Source organism: Talpa occidentalis, unplaced genomic scaffold (genome assembly GCF_014898055.3).
Source record: "Talpa occidentalis isolate TD23 unplaced genomic scaffold, MPIMG_talOcc4v2.1 talOcc4.5, whole genome shotgun sequence".
In the NCBI taxonomy this organism is placed as follows: Eukaryota; Metazoa; Chordata; class Mammalia; order Eulipotyphla; family Talpidae; genus Talpa; species Talpa occidentalis.
Genome location: NW_023604861.1, coordinates 105,984,617 through 106,011,737, shown reverse-complemented (window position 1 = coordinate 106,011,737; position 27,121 = coordinate 105,984,617). Strand labels below are relative to the sequence as shown.

General features: G+C 33.5%; 1 protein-coding gene across 1 annotated transcript; it reads right to left on the bottom strand.

Annotated features, from left to right (window-relative positions):
• Positions 1–8,110: 8,110 nt before the first annotated feature.
• SLC5A7 (solute carrier family 5 member 7) lies at positions 8,111–26,790 on the bottom strand. The gene is made up of 8 exons (XM_037528951.1): positions 26,613–26,790; positions 21,557–21,670; positions 20,338–20,493; positions 15,951–16,099; positions 13,635–13,778; positions 12,213–12,366; positions 9,732–9,949; positions 8,111–8,737 (listed from the first exon to the last, which is right to left on the bottom strand). Exons 1-8 carry the CDS (start codon positions 26,788–26,790, stop codon positions 8,111–8,113), a joined length of 1,740 nt encoding a protein of 579 aa, XP_037384848.1.
• Between the last annotated feature and the right edge of the window lie 331 nt (positions 26,791–27,121).

The following is a 27,121-nucleotide window of genomic DNA, read 5'->3' as shown; positions in this document are numbered from 1 at the left end:
TTGGTATATAATTGCTTAGTTTCTTATGATCTTTTGCATTTCTGTGTAACCATTTGTAATATCTCCTTTTTTACTTAAAATTTTATTTATTTGAGTCCTCTCTTTCCCCCTTGGTAAGTTTAACTGAATGTCAAAAAATATTCTTATTTCTCTTCAGCATTTTTATTGCATTTTTTCTTGGTATTTGATACAATTTTATTTATTTTTCTTACACAAGTTTTATTTATTCACTTTTAAAGAACTGTACTTTTATTTAGGTAACATTGGTTTACAACACTGAATATGAATTAGGAATATAGGTTTACAATTCTTCAGATGTATCTTACCACAGTACACCCTTGTCACACCAAAACACCCAAAATCTTCTATCATAGTCTAGAGGGCCCAGCTCCCTCTAGTAACTTCAATTCTGCAGTAAAATTTCTAGGTTATGGTTTGGTTTAGAAACATAGCAATTTCGTTGTTATGTTTTGGTGAACAAATTTTAATGATTCTGTGTTTCAGTAAAAATCTTTGATCCTCACATTAAATTGTAGATAAGAAATAGTTGACACATTTGCATATTGTTTTTGATCATTACATTTTTTCTTAATGTAGTCATTTTTACTGCAAATTTCCACCTTAGCAAGATTTTTGTTGCGTGTCATAGTTTTAGTACATTGTATGTCAATATTTGTTTGTTTCATAATTCTTTAATTTCCTTTTTGATTTCATCTTGAAATAGTTTTTTTGGGACCATATTCTTCAATTTCCACATATTTGTGACTTTTCTTTCTGCTATTGATTTCCAGTTTCATAGCATTGTGTTTGGAAGATATTTCATATGATTGCAATCATTTTAAATTTGCTAAGACTTGTAAATTCAGTGATGCTTTCCTTTATAGGCCAAGGAGGATAGCAGTGTCTACCTCATAGTAGCTAGGATGATGAGTACTCCAAAACAATAGAGTCCAAGTGGAGGTGTGTAACTATCCGAAGGGCTTTACTCACAGAAAGTCAGGAAGATGGTCTATGGTACATAGTGTTTCTGGGCATCAGATACTACTTAGATGAAAGAGGAGAAAAAAATGATTTTTCTCTCACATAAAGAGGTGGAGACAGTGCCCCCCTTATCTCTTGAGTCTCATTGGAAAGATAATGTTCAAGTCTTCCTGACACCCTCAGACTTAATCTAGAGGTTTACTGTAGGTATAGTTATTTTATCTTCTCAGGCATATAGGAAAATTTTTTCACATTTTTTTGGATCAGATCAATAACAAGAAAAATGACTATAAAACTAATTCTCCCGGCATATAAAATCTCAGAATATTTGGGCTCTCACAGAAACATTGAGATATTCAGGGAAGTTCTGTGCAATTGTATAAGACTTGTATATCTACCACTACAATCAAGATACAGAACAGGTCCATCATCACAAGTTTCTCTTACATTCCCAGAATGCTTTAGGTCATAGCAAATAATAAATTTGAAATCTTGGAATATGAGTAGTTCCAGAATGAATAGAATGAAATATACCTGGGTTGATATGGAGAGGAGATGTAAACCAAGAATTTGTTAAATTCTAAGTCAGAGAGATGTCTTAAAGATCCTCATAGAAAATGACCTCAAGAAAATTCAAGGGGAGGGGAAAAAAGAGAAAATTCAATTAGCTTGTCCAAAATGAAATAGGAGTAAAATCAGAACTGTTGAGTTTCATCTCTACAGTCCAGGAGGTGATGAAGTTATCCCTAATTTATTAATCACTAATGTATCATGAACATGAATGTTGAAAACTTGCTTTTATTTCAAACTTCATTGCTTAAAATTCTCTACATTCTTTCTTACATTGTAGATAAACTAATATTAATTTTAAAGTTTTTAAAAGTCATCTTTGTAAATAACAGTGATCTCAGAATTGTTTCATAGACAATAGATGTAAAACAGAATAAATGACTGAATCTTGTATGTACGAGACCATAGTCAGATGTTTTTATATATTATATTTTAAAATCTTTAGCATGAGCTGATTTTCTGGAACTTCATTTCTGAAAAATAAAATATGGGAAATATTTACTAAACATAGTGTTGCTTGGTAAAAATTTTGCTAGAACAACTATATTAAAATGGAAAAGAAAGTTGTTATAAAATGGAAGCCTATGTAGGTTAGATTTTTTTTTAATTAATAAATTTTATTTTTATATTCCCCATACAATTGCAAGAATTTTTTTGAAGGCTAAATTTTGACTTAATGTTTATTAACAAAAAACAGATCATGTGACATTCATTGTAGCTGTTCAAGTTCTGTGAACACAAACAAATGTTGTTCAGGTCAAGATTGCCAGGCAACCCAGATTTCTTCCTGTACTTAAGTCACAGTTTATATTTTATGCCCACGGCTATCTGTGCCTGGGACGTTTTAACCTATATAAAATAACGTGGATTGCAACATTTTCTTGACCTTGATGTAAAATGTTGTGTAACTTCTACTGGTATCCATCAGTAAGTATTTGTATTTTACTCCCACCTCAATAGAAACACTGAAGACTGCTTTGTGTAGTTTTCAAATAACAGAAGTTATTTTTTCAAAATTTTACCATTTTTTATTACCTCTTACAGAATTGTTTGAATCATCTGATGCCCTTAAATGGAATGATCAGAAATTTACAAAGCAAGTAAACTAAAGAAAATTGTACTGACTTTTCCAAATTTTTCTAATCCTTGCTCTCAGCACAAGGTACTCTTGATAATCATGCCCTAAAATTCCAACACAAATAATGAAGTAAACTTTCCTATTGACTTAACCACTCCTTCTTAAGTCCCAGTTGATACATAGACCACAGTTTGTGTGCATGTGGAGCAGCAGTAAAATTCTATTAAATTAGGTCCTTGAAAAGTCAAATAAAGCAAATGTGATCAATAGCTTTACTTTAAAACTTAACTTTTCTTTATTGGTTCCTAATTTAGAGTTCATGCTTAAAACTATTTGCATATAAGATAAGATTTAATTTCAGAATTATTTGCCCGATAGTTATATGTTTTTTCATAATTTTTCCAGGTGGAGAACTATATTTATTATTCTATATCTTTATTTTTTTAAGTATGTTCTACCATGCAGTCATAGAATTTCAGTCTAATAATAGATAAATACAATCTCAGTTTGGGAAACTGAGGCTCCAGACATTAAAGTGACTTGGCTGTTAGGACCGTCCACTTGAGGCTGAGCTGCTATTTGAAGCTGTGTGTCTTCCTCACAGTCCCACTCCTATCATCTGTAATGCTACAGTTTCCTAACTAGTTTTCCAAATAAGAGTGTAATCAAAATTCAGAGATATAGAACACTTTAAAGATTATCTAAATCAGAAATCCAACCTAATGAAACAGAGATCCCAGAGAATTTCAGTAATTCTCTGAGCTGGTTTGTTTTTGGACCTAAAAACCAGTGCGTGTGATTCTTAAATGCTAGGGCTCTCTTCAGCTGTATTTCCTTGCACAACTGGGACTGTTTTCAGTTATACCTTTCTCACTTCTCTAAACTCTGTTATTAGGTCTTTGTCCTACTTTAACTGCGACTAGATTAAAAATTAATAAACCAACAGAGGATTTCAACTTCAAATTATATAATGCTTTCAGTTGTTTTAAATAGATAGCTATAGTTTTTTAAATAAAATTAAAACAAACTTACCATGTATTCTTTCTTTGATTTTAGATAATTTAAACAACACAAAATGACTATTTGGGTGCTCTTCTTTAGTGAGTGAATAAAATGTGGAAATAATCATTTATCATTATCCTATAGCTCACTGAGTCGCTTTCAGAATATCAGCCTTAAGAGAAAGTTAATGATCAAAGTAAACACTCTAAACAAAATGATTACAATGAAGGAATTTTAAGTCTCCAATGCTATATTCTCTACATCCTCTTTTCTAATTTCTACTAATTTCCCCTATGTAACAGATTTGTGACAAATCTATTGTGATAAAATACTTTTCCTAGAAGTGTGTATATAATAGTGCATAAATTGGTGTGATAAAATACAATTACTTGTTTTTCCTTCATACATTTATAAGCTCATTCTAGGTCCTACTTCCAATATACATCCAAAAGTACTAATGTTTGTGATTAAAGTATAGGAGGCTAAAGTTCTTCTGAGGATATGTAGTTTATAATTTTATAAATTATATGGTGTGAGAGAGCAAGGTAAAAAATATGAAGTATAAGTGATGTTGAACATTATTTCATATGCCTGTTGGCCATTTGCATTTCCTGCAGGAATCTAGAAAACTTAAATAAGGGACCAGGAAAACGAATAACTATAAAAAAGTGAAAATCAAAATCAAAAAACAACTATGAACCAGAGACACTTTTTGGGGGATGGGGGCGGGAGGGGAGGGATTGGGGTCAGAATGGGGGGGGTTGAAATTGTATGGGGAATATAAAAATAAAATTTATTATTTAAAAAAAAGAAACATAAAAAAATAAAATTAGGAACTAAAAAAATAAAATTAGGACATATTGGATAAAAAAAATATGAAGTATATCTTAGAGCATAATGTGAACTAGTTTGTCACTTAGTGACTAGCTGTAGATCCCAAATCAACAATTAAAAGAAATGAACAAACATCTATTTGAATTTTAAGATATTAATGGATTTTTTATATTAATGGAATGGATAGTATGTCTATTGACTTCATGGATTAAAGGAAATGTCTATGTACAATAACAAAACTTCTTTTCCAAGAAAAATAATTTGCATTTTTTGAGATATGATATCATATATTGACCCAAGATTTATATGAGGGCCAATATCTCTGTCATTTGCATATGTTCTATTGATGATATAGTTTATTTCAATTCCATTGGAGTATTGTCTTGAAGCACCATTTATATTTATTATGAGAGAGCCCCAAAAAGCCAAACCTAGGCAATGACATCCTGAATTGCACCAGCACAATTTAATGTAATACCATTACATTTAAAACATTTACATGTATAATTGCATGTCAACTTATTTTAAGCATAATTTATATATTTTGACAGACAAAAATATATGTTTTAGAACTGCTATATGTATGTTCAGTAGCAAACTTACAATAAATTACACATCATACTAGAGTAAATTTTCTTGAAGACTAAAAAGAAAAAGTCACAGTGTATGTTTATAAAGAACGCTGATACATTATTTCCAAATAAAAAAGCTAATAGCCATTACATTAGATTCACTTATTTCAAGCTTACATTCATTTGATATTCACATAAAATTTATTACTTATTAAGTGTAGCAGTGAAGTTGGATTTTGACACTGAATATTTGAAAGCTTGTTGATTTTTAATGTAGATACAAGCTTCATGTTCTGAAAGATGTGTGAAAAACAAAATTACAAGAAACATGTTACCATTATAAAAGTATGAAAATAAAAAGTTTTATTTTCATGCTTTATCCACAGGTGTTATTGCCCGGAAAGGTTAAATAGTCAATGCTTAAAAATGTTTCTGTTGCTTACTTTCATTGGGAATAGGTTTTTGAAAATTAGGCCCACTGAGCAAAGCCACATTACCCATGATGTCAAAACAGCAAGTGATAGTCTCCTACATTTTATAACTTGATCTTTCCTTGGAAATGTGTGTGTAACATGCATAAAGACCCTGTGGTCCCTGTTTCGTTCTTCTTCATCTTCAACTATTTTGTACTTAAGCCATTTTGCTAACATCAATCATGTTAATGTGGACTTTATACCAAACTAGTTTTTTATATGTCTAGTTTGAGAGTAGTTGGAAAGTTATGAGTTAAATAAAAACAGAACATTACTAGTAGGCTTAAATTACTTATCTAGTTGTTAACATGTTGGACAAGGTAAATTTCATTTCTCTTTATCTTTCTATTATGACAAAATGAATGAAATAGAATAATTTTCACTTTTAATATTTTCTCTTTTTCACTGAATTTAAATATATTTATTTGCTTGGACAATTGTTGCCCCAACAAAATTATAAAATATAATGTCAGTAAGGAGACTTTGCTTCCCTGTTGTCCTCTATTATCATATGGGTGATGTATTTCTATGAAAGCATGGTCTAAATAGGTTGAAGAAACTTTATAGTGATGGAGTGGATAAAAGCCATTACTTGGGCAATATGCTGAAAAACAAGACATGTCTGAAACATGTTTTTCAGAAACTGTAGTCCTCATCAATTAATTACTTTTATATATTGAATGTTTCTATTTCAGTTTTTTTTTTAAATATGTTTCCTCTGGCTCTTCTCTCAATCCATATTTGAGAATCTTGGAACTCACACTTACTGGTTCCAAAAATGTGCTCTTTCTAAATATTCCATAGGAAACTAGGCATTAACGAAAAATAATTCTTTTTTCATATAGGTATAGATAAAGTTGTGTAAAGTTTTCAAGTGCATGTCACATTTCATCATCAAGTTTTGATAAAGCATTAAATTACAGGAGTTATAATATGTGAAATTATTTAATTTTGTATTTTGAAAATTATCCTGTAAATTTAATTCGTATCTAATAACAAAGGATATAGATTATCTGATGCTCTTAGATAATTATAATTAAAACAACAAAAAAAGAAATTCTAGATGTACAACTTTTATAATTAATATTACAGAGGAAGTTAACTTCACTTTGTCTCTAAATCTCAAAAAGGAAATATTTTTTGAAAAAGTGCTTTAGTTTGAATAATTCAGCCCACCTTTCTTTATTAGATCCAGTGCTCAGATAATTTTGTCAGCTTATCGGTTCATTCAGCTTTTGTAGACACAGCTCTTGTTATTTCTATTATGTGACTGGTGGGGAAAACATTTAAAATTCCAAAATGGATACAAACCATTATACAGACACACACACACACACACACACACACACACACTCTAAAGCTCCAGAAAAGGAGCAAAATAATATTTAATGACCAACCTCATGAAAGTTATGTAAACAACAAGTGTAAAATTGATGGCTTCTTCCCTTTAGGATGTATTTCTACTTTATTCTCCATTTGAGAATTCATTGTATACATTTTATGGTGGTGATTCATCTAGAATCTAAGACTGGCTTATGCAAGAAAGTGTCACAGAGTCACTCTTGACACTAAATTACTAAATTTTGATGAATTTTCAAAACTGACTTTTATTTTACTAGTTTTACTATGAGGAGGTGTAGTTTCTCCCTCATTAACCTTAATTGACACTATGTAACTACTGTACCTTTCATATGGCTCATTTTCACTTCCAATACTAATTTGGAGAGTAAACTAATACATTTCCTTCCTTTATCATGAGGCAAAACTCCATAAACTTCAAAGGAAGATAAAAACTTACTGTTCTCCCTCACTTTCTACTTAATGGACTTCTAGATTTATTGCTGTAAACTTGCCTAATAATTGTGCCTTCCTGCTCCAGGTAACCTTCTCAATGGAAATGGCAGGTAGAAACAACACTCAATGGAGGCCAGTGCACTTCTACTAGGATGGGTTCTGTTTTCCTATCATTTTGCCCATAAAGAAATGCTGCCATACAATGCTTATTGGATTTGCTTTGCCTGTGCTCAGATTAACACATGTTACCACTAAAAGAAAAACATATTGCATATTTAGCAAATGTTACAGTTAGGAACATGAATGAAAGGGTTATTCGTCACATCAAGACAATCAGAGGGTTAATAACTACACCATTCGCTGGAGTGACAAATGAGTTATTCTCATAGCGTCAGTGTGATAATTAAACAAGACTCACCTGTACATTAGCAAAGTTTGGAGTAAGACTATTCAGTTTCCTAAGTGCTTTCATATATACTTCCTTTATCATAATAAGAAGATAAATACTCCATTTGGTGGTCTGTTGTTTGAGTGGAGCTTTAATAATTTGTGAGTACTTAGTAAAACTATCTGGAGTCAGAGTCAAATGAGGATGAAATATTGATGAGTGAGAAAGTTGTCGCTTTCATAGTTGTTTCCTTCTAGCTTGGCTTGTATCTGTGCAATTGCACTTTTATATGGATTTTTGTCCTCCTGAATGTTGTCTATGTTTTACATATATTTTAATATGCTGCAAATCATTCTTCCAGGACTAACCAGTTATAGTGCTTTGCTTGAGAAAGCAGTAATTTACTTAGATGTGGTCATTATAAATTATCTTCAGTTCCAGACCCTTCTGGACTGGAATCAATGTCAAGGAAGGCCTCTTTATTGGTAAAAGTTGAGCTGAGAGTTATGCTCTGTCGAGGCTTCACAGGTGCAAGTTCATCTAATTTAATATTTTCATTTTTGACTAGAATTGTCTTATCCATGTTTTCTTCACTGTGCCTTGCAACAACAGCATCAAATACATCTAATTTTGGTGGCAAGGTTCCACTTTCAAATAGATATTTGGCTAGATAAGAGAAACAAATGTTGGCTAAGAATGAGGTAACCATGGCAAGGGTTTTAAATGGGAACTTCTGATTATATATGCCATCCTTATCAGGGTAGTAACCAGGGTAAAAGATTAAGGGCTGCAAGTACAGGTATGGTTCCCCACCAGTTATTCGCAAGAATAGGCCAGAAACATAACCTGCCACGGCTCCATATGTATTGGTTCCCTTGATGAAGAGCACACAGAGCAGCTGTGGGAAGATGATGATGTACACAAGGTCTGAGCTGAGGTACCAGAGCCCATACACTGTCTTTGTTAGCAAGGCCATGGCTGTTGCAGAAGCTCCAAACACAAATATTGTGATTCTCATGACCCAAATAATTTCTTTGTCTGTTGCCTGCAAGAAAGTGCAATAATGTTAGTTTTTTACTCAATTTGCTCCTTTAAGTGGAAAATGAGATGCATTTATGTCTTTAAAAGTGGTCTAAAAAATTCCTCTGATTTTAATGTCTCAATCTATTGACTAAACAAAACTATTCAGAATAAACTATCTAGATGGCACTCTTGGGCACCTTTGGGAGGGTTTATATTTACCACTTGCAGGGGCATAGACTGCCCTTTCTTTTCCCTGAAGAGAGAGAGGCGGGATGTGCTTACAAGATATAATAGAGGAATAAAAATATAATAAAGCTTTATATGTTTTGGAATAGTCCTATGTGACAGTGAGGAGGCTTGGCTTATCCTTGCTTCCTTTCTGCCTCAGAGCCCTAACATCTTTAAGGCTAAACACCTTAAAAAGCAAGCTTTGTTAACTATTACTTAGAAAACCCTGTGTAAGGCAAAATTTTATTCATGCAAGAAGGTGGAGAGGGGCTAGTAGTCCCTTGATAGTGAACACAATATCGTGCTGTTCTGTACCTACTCAATTTAATTAAAAGTCAAATTATAAGGCTTTTTTCTTCACAAAGACAGATTTTATAGATAAAGTGAAGAGAATGACAGATGTTACACAAATACATGAGATAACTTACCATGTTCTGCCTCTACTAGAGATCTCAAGTTTCTTATATTTAATTAAACTCAAAGTTTTTCTAACATATTTTAGGTTTCATTACTCATTCATCAGAAAAAGAAGTTTATATTATGCCAATATGACTGCATCTCCTGGGTTGTAGTTATATTGATTTGTTTCTTTCATTATTAACATGAATAACAGCATTAAAAAATTTGCTTCCAAAATAAATAAAATTCATTATTTAACCTTATGTGCTTAATCAAAGTAAGTCAGATGTTACACAAATATTAATAAGCACATAATACTATATACATAATAAATACAATGACAGAAATAACAACCATAATAAATTATGTTTTGAGAAAATTGTTCTTACATTTTGTCTGAATGAAAGCTGATATATGTTCCGAGCAAACATTGAACTTGCTGACAAGATAGAAGAATCTGCTGATGACATAACAGCAGCAGAAACTGCACCAAGACCAAAGAAAGAAATGTACACAGGGCAAAGATACTGCAGGACAATTGGTAAAATCATGTCTGCTTCTTCTTTAGTCTTGGGATCTGGAAACCCATATGCAGTCTGGTTCCAATCTGTTGAAAAGAAACAACAAACATAACAACAACCAGAGAGCCATATGTTATTTAACCTTTGGGGTGGGAAAAGGGAGTGTCATCCCATTAACTAGTAGCTTTTGGAGTAAATTCAGAATGTATGAATTAGTCTAATCAGCAGGATGTTTAATTACTCTAATTAGATATGTTAGTCTTATTAGGTGGGAAGTCCACATACTGGTCAAGTAAAATTATCTTCTATTGCCCTGGCTTCTAATTCTGTTTGGTTCATCTTGTCTTATTCATGGGATCTCCATAGAATGTGGTGGTGAGATACATATTTTTCTTCTGCAGTGGTGGCATTACATGTACAGAGTCACAGAAACAAATGTTTTTATATTGATTCAGATTATTTCTTCAACTATTGGGAGATATGAGAGGATACTTGCTGCTGCATTCCTAAGTTATCCATGCATAAATGGATTAAGACAAGAGTAGGTTATTATCACCCACCCTCTTCCTGGATACAAGCTGGGTTGGGGGCTTCCTCAGCATTATTTTTCTCTCAACTAAATTCCTGTTTGCATCACATTTCATTTACTGGAATTGGGAGGCATGCTAGACAAGGACAGATTCTTTTTATTGAATAAAAAATATAGTTCTGAGTTTCAGGATGTTTTTGTATTCTGTGACAAAAAGAATTTTAACACAAATTTTTTCTTTGAATACACAGCTTCTTGACTGTTCAGTTTTACTAGCATCTGCTGAAGCATACAATGCAACCTTTAAATGTACGTTAGTATAGTTCCTTTTTTATTTGTTTAACTTCTATATTATCTTGATTATAGGGTCAAATAGTGATTTACATTAGCTCCTACCATTCTTTCCCTCCTCATTTTCCATCACAATTGCTCAAAGTCATGCTTTGGTGAAACCAATTTTATAGCATTATCTGAGATGTTACAGTATCAGAAATACAGATGTAGTGTGTACTTAATTCAAAGAAAAAATAGGCTTTCCATTGGCTTGTTTTGCTGTTCACTTTTTTCTTAACACACACATACAAAGTATGTCTGATATGTTTTCTGATTCTGCTATAAATGCTGTCTTTTATTCAAAGACACATCGTCTTTATTGTCAGCCGGTTTTTTTAGTGTTTATGACATGAATAAACAGCTAGAATAAATAGTGTGTCCTATAAAACATGACTGCTCTTTGAAAATTAAATAAATAAATAATTTTATTAATTGAAAATCAAAAGAGTCATATGAGCATCATTCTGGATCATCTTTAGAAAACACAGCTGACTGGAAGGTGGATTCCTCTTGTCTATTTAATTACCTTTACTTAGAGGTGTCTTTTGAATTTGGGTTAATATAATATATTTTTCATGAAATTCTCTTAAAAATGGTATAGCATGGAAACATCTGGTCAGGAGTTATTAATAAGCTTAATCAAATTAAGAGTGAGATTTAAAAAAATGTTCTATGTAGAGACTAACTGGGAGATAAACATTTCAACATGCTTTTTGCTTTTAAACTAAGACTTACAATCTTAGTTTATCTTTGCCTATAAACTTATTGATTCATTTCTCTCTGAAATAAAACTCTTACTTAACAAATTACTAAAAATATAAAGCAGTAATCTCAATTCAAAGAGGTCCTTAAGTGGTCATGGTGATGACAACAACATGACATGCAACAAAAGCTATGTTTTGACTCACTAAGGGGACTTTAAAAAACACTGGTATCTGCTTCTATCTTAAATTGTTAAAATAGAATCCCTGGGTGTTTCGTCAAAAGTAGGTTTTTTTTTTCTTACCTGTCTTTAGGTGATGTCACATTGGCACAGAACCACTGCTGACAGGATTACACATACACAATTAATAAATACACCAGCATGGGAGGGGTTCTAACAAATGTGTTATTGGTGGGGTGAGCAGTCAAAAAAATTAGAGACAATGAACTATAATACAATTTATTGAACTCCATAACAATTTCAGCAAACACATTTCTTAATAATTCTTGGGATAGAAGCTCGTCATCACCACAGGAAACATTTGTTTTCACGTTTTCCTGCCTTCTTAACCAGGGAATTTTTTTTGGAGGGGGGACAAACATCTATTTTTAGTGCTAAAATTTAGCAAAGTACCACAAAAACGGAGTGAAATGACAAAATCTTGTATATGTGTAAACATGATAAACCACTATGTGGGAGTGAGAGAAAAAATGGGGGAAGGAGGACAGCTGGATAGTAATTGATAATCTGAGCGGGTTGATTAGTAAAACTGCAAGAGACCTACCTGTCGATGCGCCAATGGCCCCAATGAGTATGGCTGGTAGAGCCATAACTAAGCACCCAAAAGCTGCAAGGATGGACAGCACTTGAGCATAGGTGGCTGACGACGAAGAGAGAACCCTCTGGAAGTAGGCTTGCCATGGGATTCCACCCAGCGTCTATATGAGAACCATAGGATCTCAGAATGATTTGGAGGCAATTAACAACTATTAGGTGTTTTTAAAATGAGATAAATCTGAAGGGTGTGATCATCTATTCTAAATCATATAGTTTGTAAACCAAATCTGAAAACTAAAGTATGATGCAGGGTAAAGGACTTTGGGGTCTTGATTCTCTGATTATCAACAAATGGCTCAATTTGTCTGAATCTCATCATCTCCTCCATGTAGTCATAAAAATACGTGCCGTGCAGGTATAATTACACACACATAATATTTAATTTGTTTCTCCACTCAATTCATAATAGTAAACCATTCCAGGATAACTTCAGTCAGCACATTTCTTAGTAATTATTGGGAAAGAAGCTCTCCTACCCACTATAGGAAACATTTGCTTTTATGTATCTACCTTACCAAGAAAGTTTTTACTGGGACAGACACACATGCTTTTAGTGCTAAAATCTGGCAATGAACCAAACTCACAATGTATAATTACAGATTATTGTGACCCCTATAAAGAGGGAGCAAAAATAAATAATTTCCTATTAATTATGATATTAAATATAATTTATTTCTTACTTTAAAACCAAACACAGTGTTTTATTTTACGTGTAACCCATCTAATTATTAACATCATAAACTCTCTGGTATTTCTTTTGATGTTCTCCTCTTCTTCCACTCTGTCATATCTTAATTTCTTTGGTGCCACTCCTGGCTCTGCCAACCCTTTTGCCCTGAGGTCCTGCTTGTTTCCAAACAGCTTCTGACTTCCTAGGGTTTCATTCTTGGCTTTCTTTTTAGTGACATCTCCCTTCCCAACCTATCTTATACACTAACAACTTTATAACACACTAATTTACTTATTTGTGACTAAATGAGTAATTAGTGACTAAATGAGTTATTTCAGAAGAAAATGGTTTTAATGTTAATACATAATGTAAATTAAAACTTTCAGATGACTTGGCTCTCAAATTGGGGGAGGTATCTGGGAGTAGGGCATGGTGTTCCTTAACTATAGCACAAAAGAAATGTGGATACACCTTACATAAACCCAGGATGTTTTCTCTTTAAGGTCTCATTTGTTCTCCACTTTTATGCTAGTCAGTCACCACAACACAGTCAGTAAGTGACTATTCTTCCAACAGAAGGTAGTCAATTCAGAAACGGACATGGGTCAATAGGTGAAATTTACAAACATCGCAATGTTGAAAATGCATTTGATTTTGGGAACAATTACATTGCATTCTTCAGATGAAATCATCACTTACCAACAATAGAAAACTGTCAAGCCAAGTGTAGACTTCAGATGATTCAATGGTACCCAGCCAAGGCTTCTGGTATTTGACATGCACAGCTGTGAACCCAATGTCACTAACTGCAGGGTGTGCTAGAGCGAAAGGGACACTGATCCACTGTAACCAAAAAGTGACATTAGAGGGTTATGCTATGATTTTTAGCTGTCTAATATACGAGAGATTCACTGACCTATTTTTTTTTATTTACCAGAAAGTTCAGTCATTTCTTTTATAGAAATCATATTCTCTGTGGCATGCCATGAAATACTAATTTAGAAAAATTAAGGTAACATAATGTCTGCTTTTGTGCTTTATCATACCATGTCATATCAATTATAGGAACAGTCACTAGAAACACTTTGAGAAGAAAGCGTTCAATTTTAGAAGCTTCTCTGTCCTTATACACACATAGGCACACTTTTAATATCTGAACTAGGAAAAGATACCCATTCATTAAAATTACAAGAAAAAAATTGATTGACAAATTGGTGGTGAAATAAATCTTGGTATGAAAAAGTGTTATGAAGAGAGACTCAACAGTCTTTAGATTACAATATTGGTAAAATAAACAGAATTAGAGAATTTGAGAGGACATGGTTAAATTAATTGATTTAAACATATGCATGTATAGCAATTTGAAATTTGGAAAGCAAACAATATTTGACCTTTATTCAGTCAAATTTATAGGGCCTTAACTAGATACCATCCCACATCTATGAGGATGACCCATATTGAAAAGACCAGAAACAATTGCTGACACGGATGTGGAAAAATGGGAACCCGGTACACTGGTGCAACTTTTAGGGGAAGCAGAGAAGAGTTGTCTCAAAACGTTAAAAATGGATCTGCCATTCAACCCAGTAATTCCACTCCAAGGCATCTACTCAAAAACTTCAAAAAAAAAAAAAATTGGAAAAGGAAACTTGCACTGCCATATTTATTGCAGTGATATTTGCTATAGCCAAATTATGGAAACAACCTATGTGCCCCAAAACAGATGAGTGAGTGAATCAAGAAGATGTGGTATAGATACACAATGAATATTTATTTACTCAGTGATCATAAAAGGTATACTCATGCCATTTTTGGCAACATGCATGGGGCTAGAAGGGTTAATTCTAAGTGTACTAAGTCAGACAGAGAAAGATAAATGCCGTCCGGTGTCACTAATGTGGAATATAGAGTAAACTAAGAGTCACTTAAAGATAAGCTTAAAAACTAACACTTGAGGGCCTCCCTGGTGGTGCAAGGGGTTGAGCACAGCGCTGTGAAGCTGTTTGCAGACTCTGTAGGATGAGTTTGATTCCCCGGCTGGCCAGGGAGCTACCCACATTGCACAGCAGACCTCTCCTGTCTTGACTGCTGCTCCCCTCAGCAGTGTATTTCAGTCAGTCTGCCTGTTCTGTTCCCCACTCTAGCTCTGGTGAATCCTTTCACCCCCCCATACCTCTGGCCTGTACACCAGTGCTTCTATGCATAAATAAATAAATCTTAAAAAAAACATTATTCCATAACATAAGCCTAAAAAAAATTAAAAAAAAAAAACTAACACTTGAAAGCTGACAGTAGAACTGGAGCATCCAATGTGGGTTAAAGGTTTGGGGAAGGGTAAGATCAAAAAGGGAAGGAAGCACAGTGGACAATGGTGGTAGATGATGGGTGTTGGTGGTTGTATTATAGTTGCAATACCTGATGCAATAATCCCCCTGTCTTATAATTATACGGTACTTTTTACTTAGTCATGCATAATAAATCTCTCCAGTCATACATATTTAAGCCTTTTTTGAGTTTGTTTTTAGGCTCCAGATAGGTGAAACCCACAGTTTTTTTTCTACAGGTCAATTTTTATGTCCCATGAGCATACTCTGAGAAAAGTGTGTTGTCTTCAAAACTTAAAAAAGATCATATGTAAATTTCCATCACATTTTGACATGAAGGAAAGGAAACTCCAAACTTGTCTAAAAAGTAAACTGATGATAGATGCATTGTCAAAATCTAACAGAGACACTAGGGATTTTCATGCAATTAACTCCTAGAGAAATTGAAATTTTAAAATAGTATACATTTTACGGTGTATCGCTCCTGAAGGAAAGTAATATTTCAATTAATTTTGACTGAGTTGGTATAAAATGCCTCCATCTCTTTTACAATAAGAGAAAGGAAATAAAGGGAATATGAAATGAAGGAAAAGGGTGGAGGGATGCAGGGTAGGAAGGAAGGGAGGAAGATTTAAGAGGAAGGGAGGAAGGGAAACAAAGGAAGAGAAAGCTCGGTGAATGTCCCACTTACCAGTCCTATGAAAATACAAAAAAGCTGAACAACATCAGTATAGGCCACAGAGTACAGGCCCCCCACTAGGGTATACAGAATGGCGATGAGTGCAGAAACGATGACAGAAACATGTACATCTATATCAATGATCACACTGATAGTGGCTCCTGTTAAAAAGCAAATAAGAGGACACTGTTGGTCAAGGTCTGAAATGGATTCTGCTTCCCATGCAAAAATATATTGAAAGTTCAGGAATAGTAGATATTTTACTCTAGTAAATATTGAAATATGAAATATATTGGATGATAATTGTGAATTTTATATTGCAAGTTTTATATCTCAAAAAATTGACTATGCATATACTTTTATATATTTATGTAAGTGTTGATTTTTTTTAAAATTCCTTCTTTCTGAAATTAGTGCTTTGCTAAATTATTTATGTGGATATGCCCAAATGATATGATTATGAAATTTCATGAAACATGATAAATTTACTACTATTATAAGAACTTGAGATAATTCTACCATTTGTTTGAAACTGACTTAACTAAACATAGGCAATATATTTGCTCACATCCATGAGAAAAGCAAGCCTGTCCCATAAGCATAGTCATCCATTCCCATATTTTACAGTTCATATTTATTTGCTATTTTTCATTAACTCTGATCCTTCCATATTTTGTTAGAGGACAGATAATATAAGGTACCAAGGTTTTAGACAAATTTGTAGGAGAAAATAATAAGATTAGTAAATTCCACCTATCAATGTTTTGTCTTTCAACTCTGTGAATGATCATTTTTATTTTATTTAATTGGTGGACCATTCCAATCATAGTCCTAGGATACTAATATACTAAAGAGACCTGAGATTTCAACATTGTGGTTTTAAGTAGTTTTATCATCAAAAATTTAAAACTTCCTTAGAAATCAAACTTACATTTTTCTTAACTTACGGCTTTGTTATTGTGTGTTATTTGTTTATTTTATATATTTTTTACATCATTCTTCATTTTTGTAGTGTATGCTTTCTCATCTCAGTTATAGTCCCCGTGGTTGTGGTTATTGTGTTTGTTGATGTCTTTATTTCCAATGAGGATATGAGTGATCTGGAGAGCTGGACTACTATGGTTCTTGGACTGCTAGTTCAGAAGTTACTTCTTGCTTCACAAACCCTTTCCCCATTGTTTATAAAAACTGTAGAATTTATATTGCATATTTCAAATACAGTGATGATAGGCTTGCTAACATACATATATATATATGTTATTTTTTTGTATCATTAATTGCAATCTTGCATTCTACTACCACTCCTCAATTGCATGCTAATAATGTATGAAACCCAATAAAGACGAAAATCAGTCATCCCAAAGAGCATTATAAGATTTTGGTCTAAAGTAAAAGTATGCAATACCAATTTAAAAAATATTATTAGTGTTTTAGTAACACAGTGAAGTTACTTTCTTGAGTAAAAACCAATTAATAAAAAGTTTGGTAAGGACTTGTAGGATCAAAGAAAGAGATAAATTTTGGATAACTGACTGAGCAATTGTTGTGTAGGTGTTTAACACAATTTTTCCTGAAATAATATCGTTTGTGTTAAAACTTTATCTGAAAGTCTTTGTCATTCATCTTTTTGACTATTCTCAATTTTAATAATATTTTAGTTGTATATTATGAATTATGAAAAGTTTAATAATACCTTATCTTTTGAAAGCTAACTTGTTTTTCACAGATTAGTGAAATTTTTAATTTCTAGTACATCCATCTTCAAAAAGTAGCTAGACTATATGTGATAGAAGAAACATCACTGAACTAGAATCCTAAAGATTTGGCATTGTATAGGTGCTGCCATTTGGTTGTAATTCATGCTTTTAGAGAAACCACCCACCTTTATATCATTATTAAATTGGTATGAATTTCCCTCTAAATTATTTCTTAAATAATTAATTCATTTGTAGTGATTAAAATCAATTTTATACTCCCAGTTCTTCTATAAAATATTAGCCTACTAATTCAGTCATAAAAATAAAGTTCTAAAAAATTCACTTAATCTGAACTGTTAGAAGCATAAATATATATATTTTTTAAAAAGCTGTAAGGATGTTTTCTATTTATACCAGATCACTTAAGAATCTCCTATGTTTCAGTGGTATATATGCACATTCATAGTGAAGTAGCAATAGTTTTTACATTTTTGAAGAAAATAGTTGTTAAATAAAAATACACATCCAGTCTTATTACCAGGGCATGAAAATCAAGCAACAGCAGTAATGTTTTCATATGTTTATGTGTGCTTATGTAGAGGGAGAAAGAAATACACTTTACATATACATTGAAATACATATAGAAATATACCCCCCACCTACATACACACACAAGAATAACTACTTGCAGTAAAGTTCTGAGTTTAGCTATTATGTTTCATCTTTAGAATACTTTAGAAATATTAGTTTATTAATCCTATTTCAGGGCTCTGTTATATAAATCAACCCCCTTTTTTTTTTCAGTAGGTGAACATTTTACTTTCTGTTAGATATTCAGCCCACTCCTTTTTTTTATATATCAGCAGGTAGTTTGTCCTTAAGACCCAATTTTTTTGCTGTTGAAACCGATGAAAAATAAACTACAAATGCTTCTTAGCTAATGAGACCAAGGTTAGAAGGAAGGTTTATTTGTACATACAATTTTATTAGGATTAAAGTGCAGTGGTAGTTGTAGAAAATTATCATCTAGCATTACAAAAATGCAATATTTATGCTGAGTTTGCTACAGTATTTTCTATCAAATTCTCTTCTTCATCATATCACTCCTTTGTTTTACAGTTGGAGTTCAAGAAAATATAAGATTATACAGGAGTATGAGAGAGAAAGAATCAAAAGTTATATACCTACATGAAATTGCAGAGGCCAGATCTGATAACACTAATACGAAAAAAAAGTTTGTAATCTAGAATATTTCATACAGAAGGGAATTAATTTTATCTTACTTTTGTTCTGATCAGAGTCTAATTGTGGATGTTAGCCTTTTATTTCCATTTGTGACTCTAATCTTTTATATCCATTTGTAAGAGGTGGAGGGTAAAACATATGGAGAGTGAAATATATGGATGTATTTATGCCAAACAATAACAAAACTCACTGAGGAAGGTTGTGGAACTTCCAATAGTGTTGAACTTCAAGTAGGAAGTTAACATTGGTGGTTAGTTTAGATTTCCGTTGATCAAAAGGGAGCATATTGAGCCTGAAGAACTCCTACTATTTCTTGTTTTCTGAATCTCACAAATGGGTTAAGACTCCAAAAGCTAAGGACAGATTGTCCTTAGCATTATGTGATCTTGGCGGTAAATAAGCCCCTAAAGGCTTTAAGTTCATTTCCTATTTCCCTAAACATTTCCACAACCCAATACTTTATGAAGTGATGGGGTTATTTTGAGGAGAAACAAAGATTTTTTTTTTCTTGTTAGAAGAAAATACAGCTATAGTTGAATGATTGATTGATTGATTGACTGATTCATTCATTCATTCACAAGGCATAGTACCTGCCTTCAAAAAATGTATAATAGGGTCTCTCTGGTGGCGCAAGCGGTTAAGCACTGCTCTCTGAAGCAATCCACAGCCTCTGCAGCATGAGTTCGATCCCTGGCCGGCCAGGGAGAGACCACATGATGAAGCAGACCTCTCCTGTCTTGCCTGCTGCTCCCCTCAGCAGTGTATTTCAGTCAGTCTGCCTGTTCTGTTCCCCACTCTGTCTCTGGTGAATCCTCTCACCCCCCACATCTCTGGCCTGTACCCCAGCTCTTGGATGGATTAATAAATAAATCTTTAAAAAATGTGTAATATCTTTTGTGAGGTTAGATATTGGACATGGAATAAGTTAACAGGCAAATAATTATACAACATGATAAGTCCAATAAGAACAAAATTTAGGTGCCTAAAGAAGCTCATATGTAAGGCATCCAGCAATTCAGGATGATTCCTCTGAGGAAATGACTTCTGAAGGAGGACTTGAATGACACTTCTTAGTTAACTAAGTGGATGTGAAAGACAGAGTGGAGGTGAGTCCAAAGCAGAGGACACTTAGATTTGTAAAGTGTCAGAGGCAAGAGAGAATTACAGTTCTGAAAGGAAGGAGGTGGGAAATGATGAGAGAATCAGAGTCACAGTCATAAACATCATATGAGTTTTCATGTGGTTTTAAGCAGTAACAGGGCAAAATCAAATTTGTGCTTTATAAGGATGAGTCCAACTAACATGTGGAGACTGCAGGAAGAGCCAGAATTGCAAGCAGGGAGAAGGCTGCATTAATCGCGTGAGAGAGGTTGAGGGTAGGCTGACCTGCGACTAAAGAAAGCCAAGTAACATATCTGATGTTCAGATAAGCAGACAGATTCAGCTATGGTCCTTACCTAGGGCAGAGAAAATGGCTGCTGCCCAGAACATCTCTCCCATTAGTGCAGGAATAAATAAGAGCCCACCCATGCGCTTTCCGTAGATCTGCTGAAATGGATCTAACATTGTCACGTATCCCCTGGAACGCATGGGCTTTGCAAAGAACAGACCACCTACAAGAAATTAAACAAGTGTTTCTGAGAAAAATAATAGTCTTTTCCTCTGTTTTACTGTGCTGTAATTTCTTAAGGAAAATGAATATTTTAGAACACGTTTATGTGTTGTGAGCCGTTCTGAAATACCTTTCTGTGAGTACAAAATCAAGAAATATTTAGCAACCAAATAAAATTTCTCAACATGTTCATGCTTGCTTACATCTAAAGGTCAATTGATTGGTGTATCTGATACATTTTGATCGAAAAACATGGACCAGTGCGGTACTCATTACAAAAAGTGAAATGAGGAGAAAGATAAAAATGGGGTGGTATCACTAGTATGTGGACTATAGAGAAACTAAACCAAAATTCAGATAAAGATAAGCTTGAAAGTTGACTACAGAATTCTTAAAAATTAACTACAAAACAGAAGGGGGTGGGGAGGGATGGTTAAGACTGAAGAGGGAAGAGAGCACAGTAGACTATGGTAGCAGACTAGACACCATATTTGATTGATGGTGGCAGTACCTGATGGGGATATCCAAATATTACCTCAATTAAAAATAAATTTTTAAAAGTACTAATAAAATGTAAAATGCTTTCATGCATTCGTCTCTCAGCATAGAATTCAGACATTTTGAATAAACATAAGATTTAGTGAAAGTACTTTGGGGGCAAAAAATAATTAGGAGCTCTGTTATTTAATATTCTTGATATTTTATTAGTTTGACTTGAAAAAGGAAATTTTGGTACAATTCAAGTTGATTCATTTTTTAATGCTATATCCACATTATTTTTGAAATAATATGGATTTTTTGAAAGAAAAAATGTTAACTTTAACATTTAAATGTTAATGCTTTGATAACTGTAAAAATCAAGAGGTTACTTCATTTTTTTTTTAATGTATTCCATAATCAAGAGATCAAGTAATCTAAGCAATAGTATCCTGCTACTTAGAGATTTCTGGAAACATTTCTCCAGAATAGTTCCAGAATAGTTATGCCCATTGTTTGATTGTTATTCCATACTTGAATCTGTAAGTTTTACTGAATGGGTCACTAAAGTTTGAAGTTTCACTTACCTAAAACCAGGCTAAGAGCATATCCTATTGGTGCCTGAGCCCAAGCTAGGCCATGACCTGGTACATACACTGCTTCAGCTGTCCCGTTGATGTAACCACCTCCAACCCAGGTGGCTGAAATAGAATGAAAAGTGAGGAAAAGACACTGTCATGCTCTTATACCCTAAACCTACTCAGTGAAACACAGTGCCTCATGTAACTATTGAGCACAGAAATGGGGCTATTTAGTCTGGATTGAGATATGCTATGACTTAAATACACACTGGTGGGCCTACCCCGTGGTGCAGCGGGTTGAGTGCAGCGTTGTGACGACGCTGTCCACAGTCTCTACAGTGCGGGTTCGATTCCTGGCCAGCCAGAGAGATACCTACATGGTGCGGCAGACCTCTTCTGTCTCGCCCACAGCTCCTTTTAGCAGTGTCTTCGGTTGTCTGCCTGTTCTGCTCCCTGCTCTGTCTCTGGTGAATTATCTCACCCTCCCATGCCTCTAGCCTGTATCCCAGTTCTTGTATAAATAAAAATAAATCTTTTAAAAAAATACACACTGGTTTTCAAATACTTATTGTGGGAAATAAATGTAAGATGTCTCAATAATTTTTTTAATTGACTACACAGTGAAATGAAAACATTTTCAATGTATTGAGCTAAATAATTCTATTTACAGTAATTCATCTATTTCTTTTATGTTTTTTAAAGTGGTTTGTAGAAAATGTAACATTGCATTTAGGGTTCATGTTATATTTCTATTGGACAGCATTGCTCCAGATGTTTTCTATATCCATTTAATCATGAACACTTTTAAAGGGTAATATAGGATATATTTTGCATATATTATATATATATCATATATAATATTATATTATATATGATATGTATCATAGTCTGAGATCCCATACAATAGCTTATATGACTATTTCTATCCTTGGTAGTATTCTCAGCCTCCATAACATGGGGTCGTGTGTTATTTCAAGACCTTCCTGTTGTTTTTTTTAAAAGAATTATTCTGTTATTGTAAAATTGTTATTTATTTTGCATAGAAGAACTGGGATGTAGGCCAGAGGTGCAGAGGGTGAGAGGATTCACCAGAGACAAAGTGGGGAGCAGAACAGATCTACTGAATACATTTCTGAGGGGAGCAGTGGGTGCAACAGGAGAGGTCTGCTGTTCCATGGGGGTTAGTTCCCTTGCTGGGGGATGGAACTCAGGCCATGGTATTGTGCTGAGACTTAACCCATAAGCCACCAGGAAGGCCCAAGATCTTCCTGTTTTAATTCCAATGATCTTTTTACACTTGTTATGGCCATTTCCCTCAAGGAGTGACGTGTTTGATGTTGTGTGTATGTGTGTCTCTGTGTGCATGTGCATGGTTGGCTATGAGTGTATGTGCTTTTCATTAATAGAGTTGCTTCTTAAACATCTAAATATATCAGATTATGGCAAATCTATCCTGTACCATAACTATGTTACACTTACTGTCTTAAATTTCTAAGCGAGAAAAGGAAGGAGAGATGATATTTTTTTTTTCTTCAGGGTATTTAAAATGAGTTTAAATTACTTCTCTCTTCCCAAGTAGCCTTCCCAAGTAGCCAATGCACATGTAGGACTGAGGTGAGCTCTAAGAAGAGTTTAAAATGTCGGCTATATACCAGTTTGAACTTATTTTCTGATCTGTGTCTCGTAGTAAGATATTTCGTAGAGAATAACAAGGATTATGTCTCCTTCAGTTATAATTAAAAAATTTCTGTAGTGCAATAGCTGCAGAAAGGAGGTAAAGGAAACATGTTTTTCTTAAATAATTTTGAATCAAGAAATATGTGAAAATGCTACCATTTTCTCTGAGAAGACAATATAATATTTGATTCTTGCTGGAAAACAAAGGTAAACAGAATGCTTAAATCTTTGCAGTTTATATCTTTTTAAGGCTATATTAAAATACTTAAAATACTCAAAAGTATGCAGAACAGAATTGGGCAAGAAACATCAGACATGACGATTCTAGGATGTATAATCCAATTGGGAAAAAATTGACTGAAAAATGCTCTAAGATATTGCAGAATGCAAGTAAAATAAGTAATGTCTATGAAACTGTCCATGACAAGCATTTTTATTGTGTTCATACCAGAATGTATCTGACTTTTAATCCAAACACAAATCAAAGAAGAGAAAATGTTTTTGGGTTGTGCTATTTTTGAAAGATTAGTATGGAAGGACCTTCTTGCAATGGGATTTTATAAGTACATTTATAGGGAATGTTTATGTACAAAATCCTAAAGTTGCTGAATACATTTACAGGAGCTACTCTTATCCTCATACTATTTGTTGCATGGGTGCAACAAATAGTAAATACTATTATTTGCCTTTATCATTTTAAGCTCTGCTGAAATTTTAATAAGGGTCCCCCCATGATTGGGTAGCTGGAAGACATGAATCCTCACACGCACAGAATCTGAGTCTTTATCTTCCTGTTAACCAATTGGACTGGTACCAGTGCGTCAGAATGATTCACTGCACAAGATAAATGATCTGGTGGTCTTAGAGGCACAAAGCTTATTTAAAAATAATTTTTTATTGTGTTGGTCTCCTCTCTCACATCCAATAAGATAACTGGTGTCCAAATGACTACAAATATTATAATGTAGAAGTGAAGACATGACTACTTATTATGATTAAACATAACCCTTTGATTATGTTGAAAGAGAATCCATCAATTTTCTTTTTGCATTTTTATTTTCAATCTATCATATATAAAATATATACAATGAGCGCCTCCCTGGTGGTGCAGGGGTTAAAGTCTCAGCGCTATTAAGCTATCACCAACCAATGCCACGTGAGTTTTATCCTTGGCCAGGGAGCTAACCCACATGGCACAGCATATCTCTCCTGTCTCACCAGCTCAACCCCTCAGTAGTGTGTTTCAGTTGATCTGCCTACTACTCTGTCTCTGGTGAATCCTCTCACCCTGCCCCCCCGCCCTCTGGCCTACACCCCAGTTCATGTATGCATAAATAAATTAAATTAATAAAATGAGTATGATGAAGTTTAGATAATATAGTTCAGATTTTAAATGAATTATGATATTGGTTAAGGTTTTTTTTTTTGGTTTTGAAAACTAATATAGACCACAACACTATAAAAATATAATTAAAAGTTTTCTACACATTTTAATAACCTGTTAGATAAAAGATTAAATGATTTTAAAAACACAAAGTCAGAGATATTATCTTTATGGACATAATAAATATAATGTAAAACTAGAACAATAGAACATTATAGTAATTTACAATGAACAAAATATTTTTATATACAACTGCTCATTTATTCTTTTCATCAGTCTTCTGAGTGAAATCACAACTTTTGTGGTTTTCTTTTGATTTTCTTCTCATTTTATTTGTAATAGGAGGAATCTAAGGGGAATATAATCACAATATTTTCATCCACTTCAGATACCAGTACCACATCTAGATCTTTAGGGAAATAAATGTCTGTGCTATTGTAAAAAATGAAGATAAAAGATTGTGCATACTGTTCATTAAGGAGAGAAAAGAACAGAAAAATATTTATATCAACATTTCACTAAACTTATCTGCAGATGATAGGTTTATGAATGATTCTTATTCTTTGTCTTTGTATCTACTTTTGTATATTATGCATCATATGAAGTATTTTGTACAATATAAATTGTTCTATATATGTATGTATTCATAAAAAAATTAGAAACAGAAGATTAAAAAACTTCTTTACAAACTATACCTTTATAAAGAAATAATATGAGAAAAGCTAGAGGGCGGCATGTGGCACATGGTGGAGGGACCCTAGGGAGTGGCTGCCAGAAAATTTGGGTTTGGCCTTGACTCTAGTCCATGTTAACCTTGTTGCTCTTTACTTACCACAGAGCTCTTTTATAATGTCATAAAAATCAAATGAAAACATGTATAGTTGGCAAAGAGTTAAACAAACATGAAAGCTGAATATCTGAAAAGATAATACGTATAGCCCAGAAATTTTTCTAGAATATTGTAGGTCTTAGATGGTCAAATGGGGATGCAGTCTTCACAGACTGGTTTGGCAAACTATTTGATATAGAGGATGGAATATTTTAAAATAGCCCTCCGGAATGAAGTTCTGTATCATTTGGATGTGTTTTCCAGTGGAATTCCACATCCAATGGGCATTCTGAACTCCTGTTAGAATGACTTATGTTGCTAATGTCTAAAATCCTATTGAGACTCTAAAATAAAAATAGCATTGTATTGAACATGTATCAATATTTAAAGCATAATTTTCACATTATTTTCAATGATGAAGAAGAATATAAAATTTAAAAACTCAATTTAAACAGAACCTCTGGACTTAGGAGAACAAACATATTGGCTCTTCCCAGCACAGAGGTTTGAAAGGGAGAAGCTTGAAGATGGTGGCTGAGGGATTCCTGTTAAGACACACCCTACCGTTTTTCTTTCATATCAGTGTGCCTGGTTATCTGTTTTTTCCCCATTTCTGTGGCTTCCATAACATGTGTTTGTCTTCCTAGAAGGAAATTAGTTTATTAAGTGGGAGAATTAGGTTTCAGCACAGGCCATTGATCAATTTGGAATTGTGTTGCTCCTAAATTGATTTAATCAGTTTTAAATCATATGGTATTCATTGACATTTATCATTTAAGGCAACTCAAAGCCAAAGCTTCATGCCTATATTAATGAACATGACATGATGCTGACTTTATCACATTAATTAACAGAATGGTTAACTTGTAACATTAATAAACTTTTGTACATTTCTTAATCTCTTTCTTTTTACTCTGCTTCTACGGACTGCACAGTCCAGATAGCTGGATTTGTTTCACTTAAGTTCTGTACAGTGATTTAATATAAAATAATTTTGTTCAAGTACTTCTACTGGAAACCATTTTATTTTTGTTTAAAAAAATTGAAATTAATTAAAAAATACAAGCAGTGACCATAAAGAATGCCTAAGTGACAAAGAGTAACATTTGCTTTGTCACTTTAAGCAGCCAAGGAAGGGTGGGATGCAAGGAGTGGGCAGCCTTTTAACCTACCTGTCATGGTGAAGCCACCCACCAGCAGACCAATGTCTCGGCCACCAACTATTATGGCTTCGCTGCGCTCTTCTGTACTGCCACTGTTCTTGGTTTTCCAAGCAGCCCATATTCCAACCAGCAATATTAGAAGGTAAAATATGATGATTGCTATCAGTCCTTCCACATGGAAAGCCATTTTGATCTAAGGATCAGGATTGTTCTGCAGCTGGCTACTTCATTAAGACTTCTGAAGAAAATACAGTATTGCATTACAAAAACAGCCAAGCATACATAGGTAGGCAGGGATAAACCAACTGGCTCATGGGAGAGCCTATGCCACTTAAAGAAAAAGAACATTAAAATCACATGTTAAACCAGTAGTTACCTACAAGTGTCTATTATATCATTCTATTTCTGTTTAACAATTTAACATTGTTTTGATGTTTAAAGAAACAGAAAATCAGAAATACTGTTTAAAAACAGCCACAATAATTTCATGTTTAATAAATTATATCAATTTAGAATTA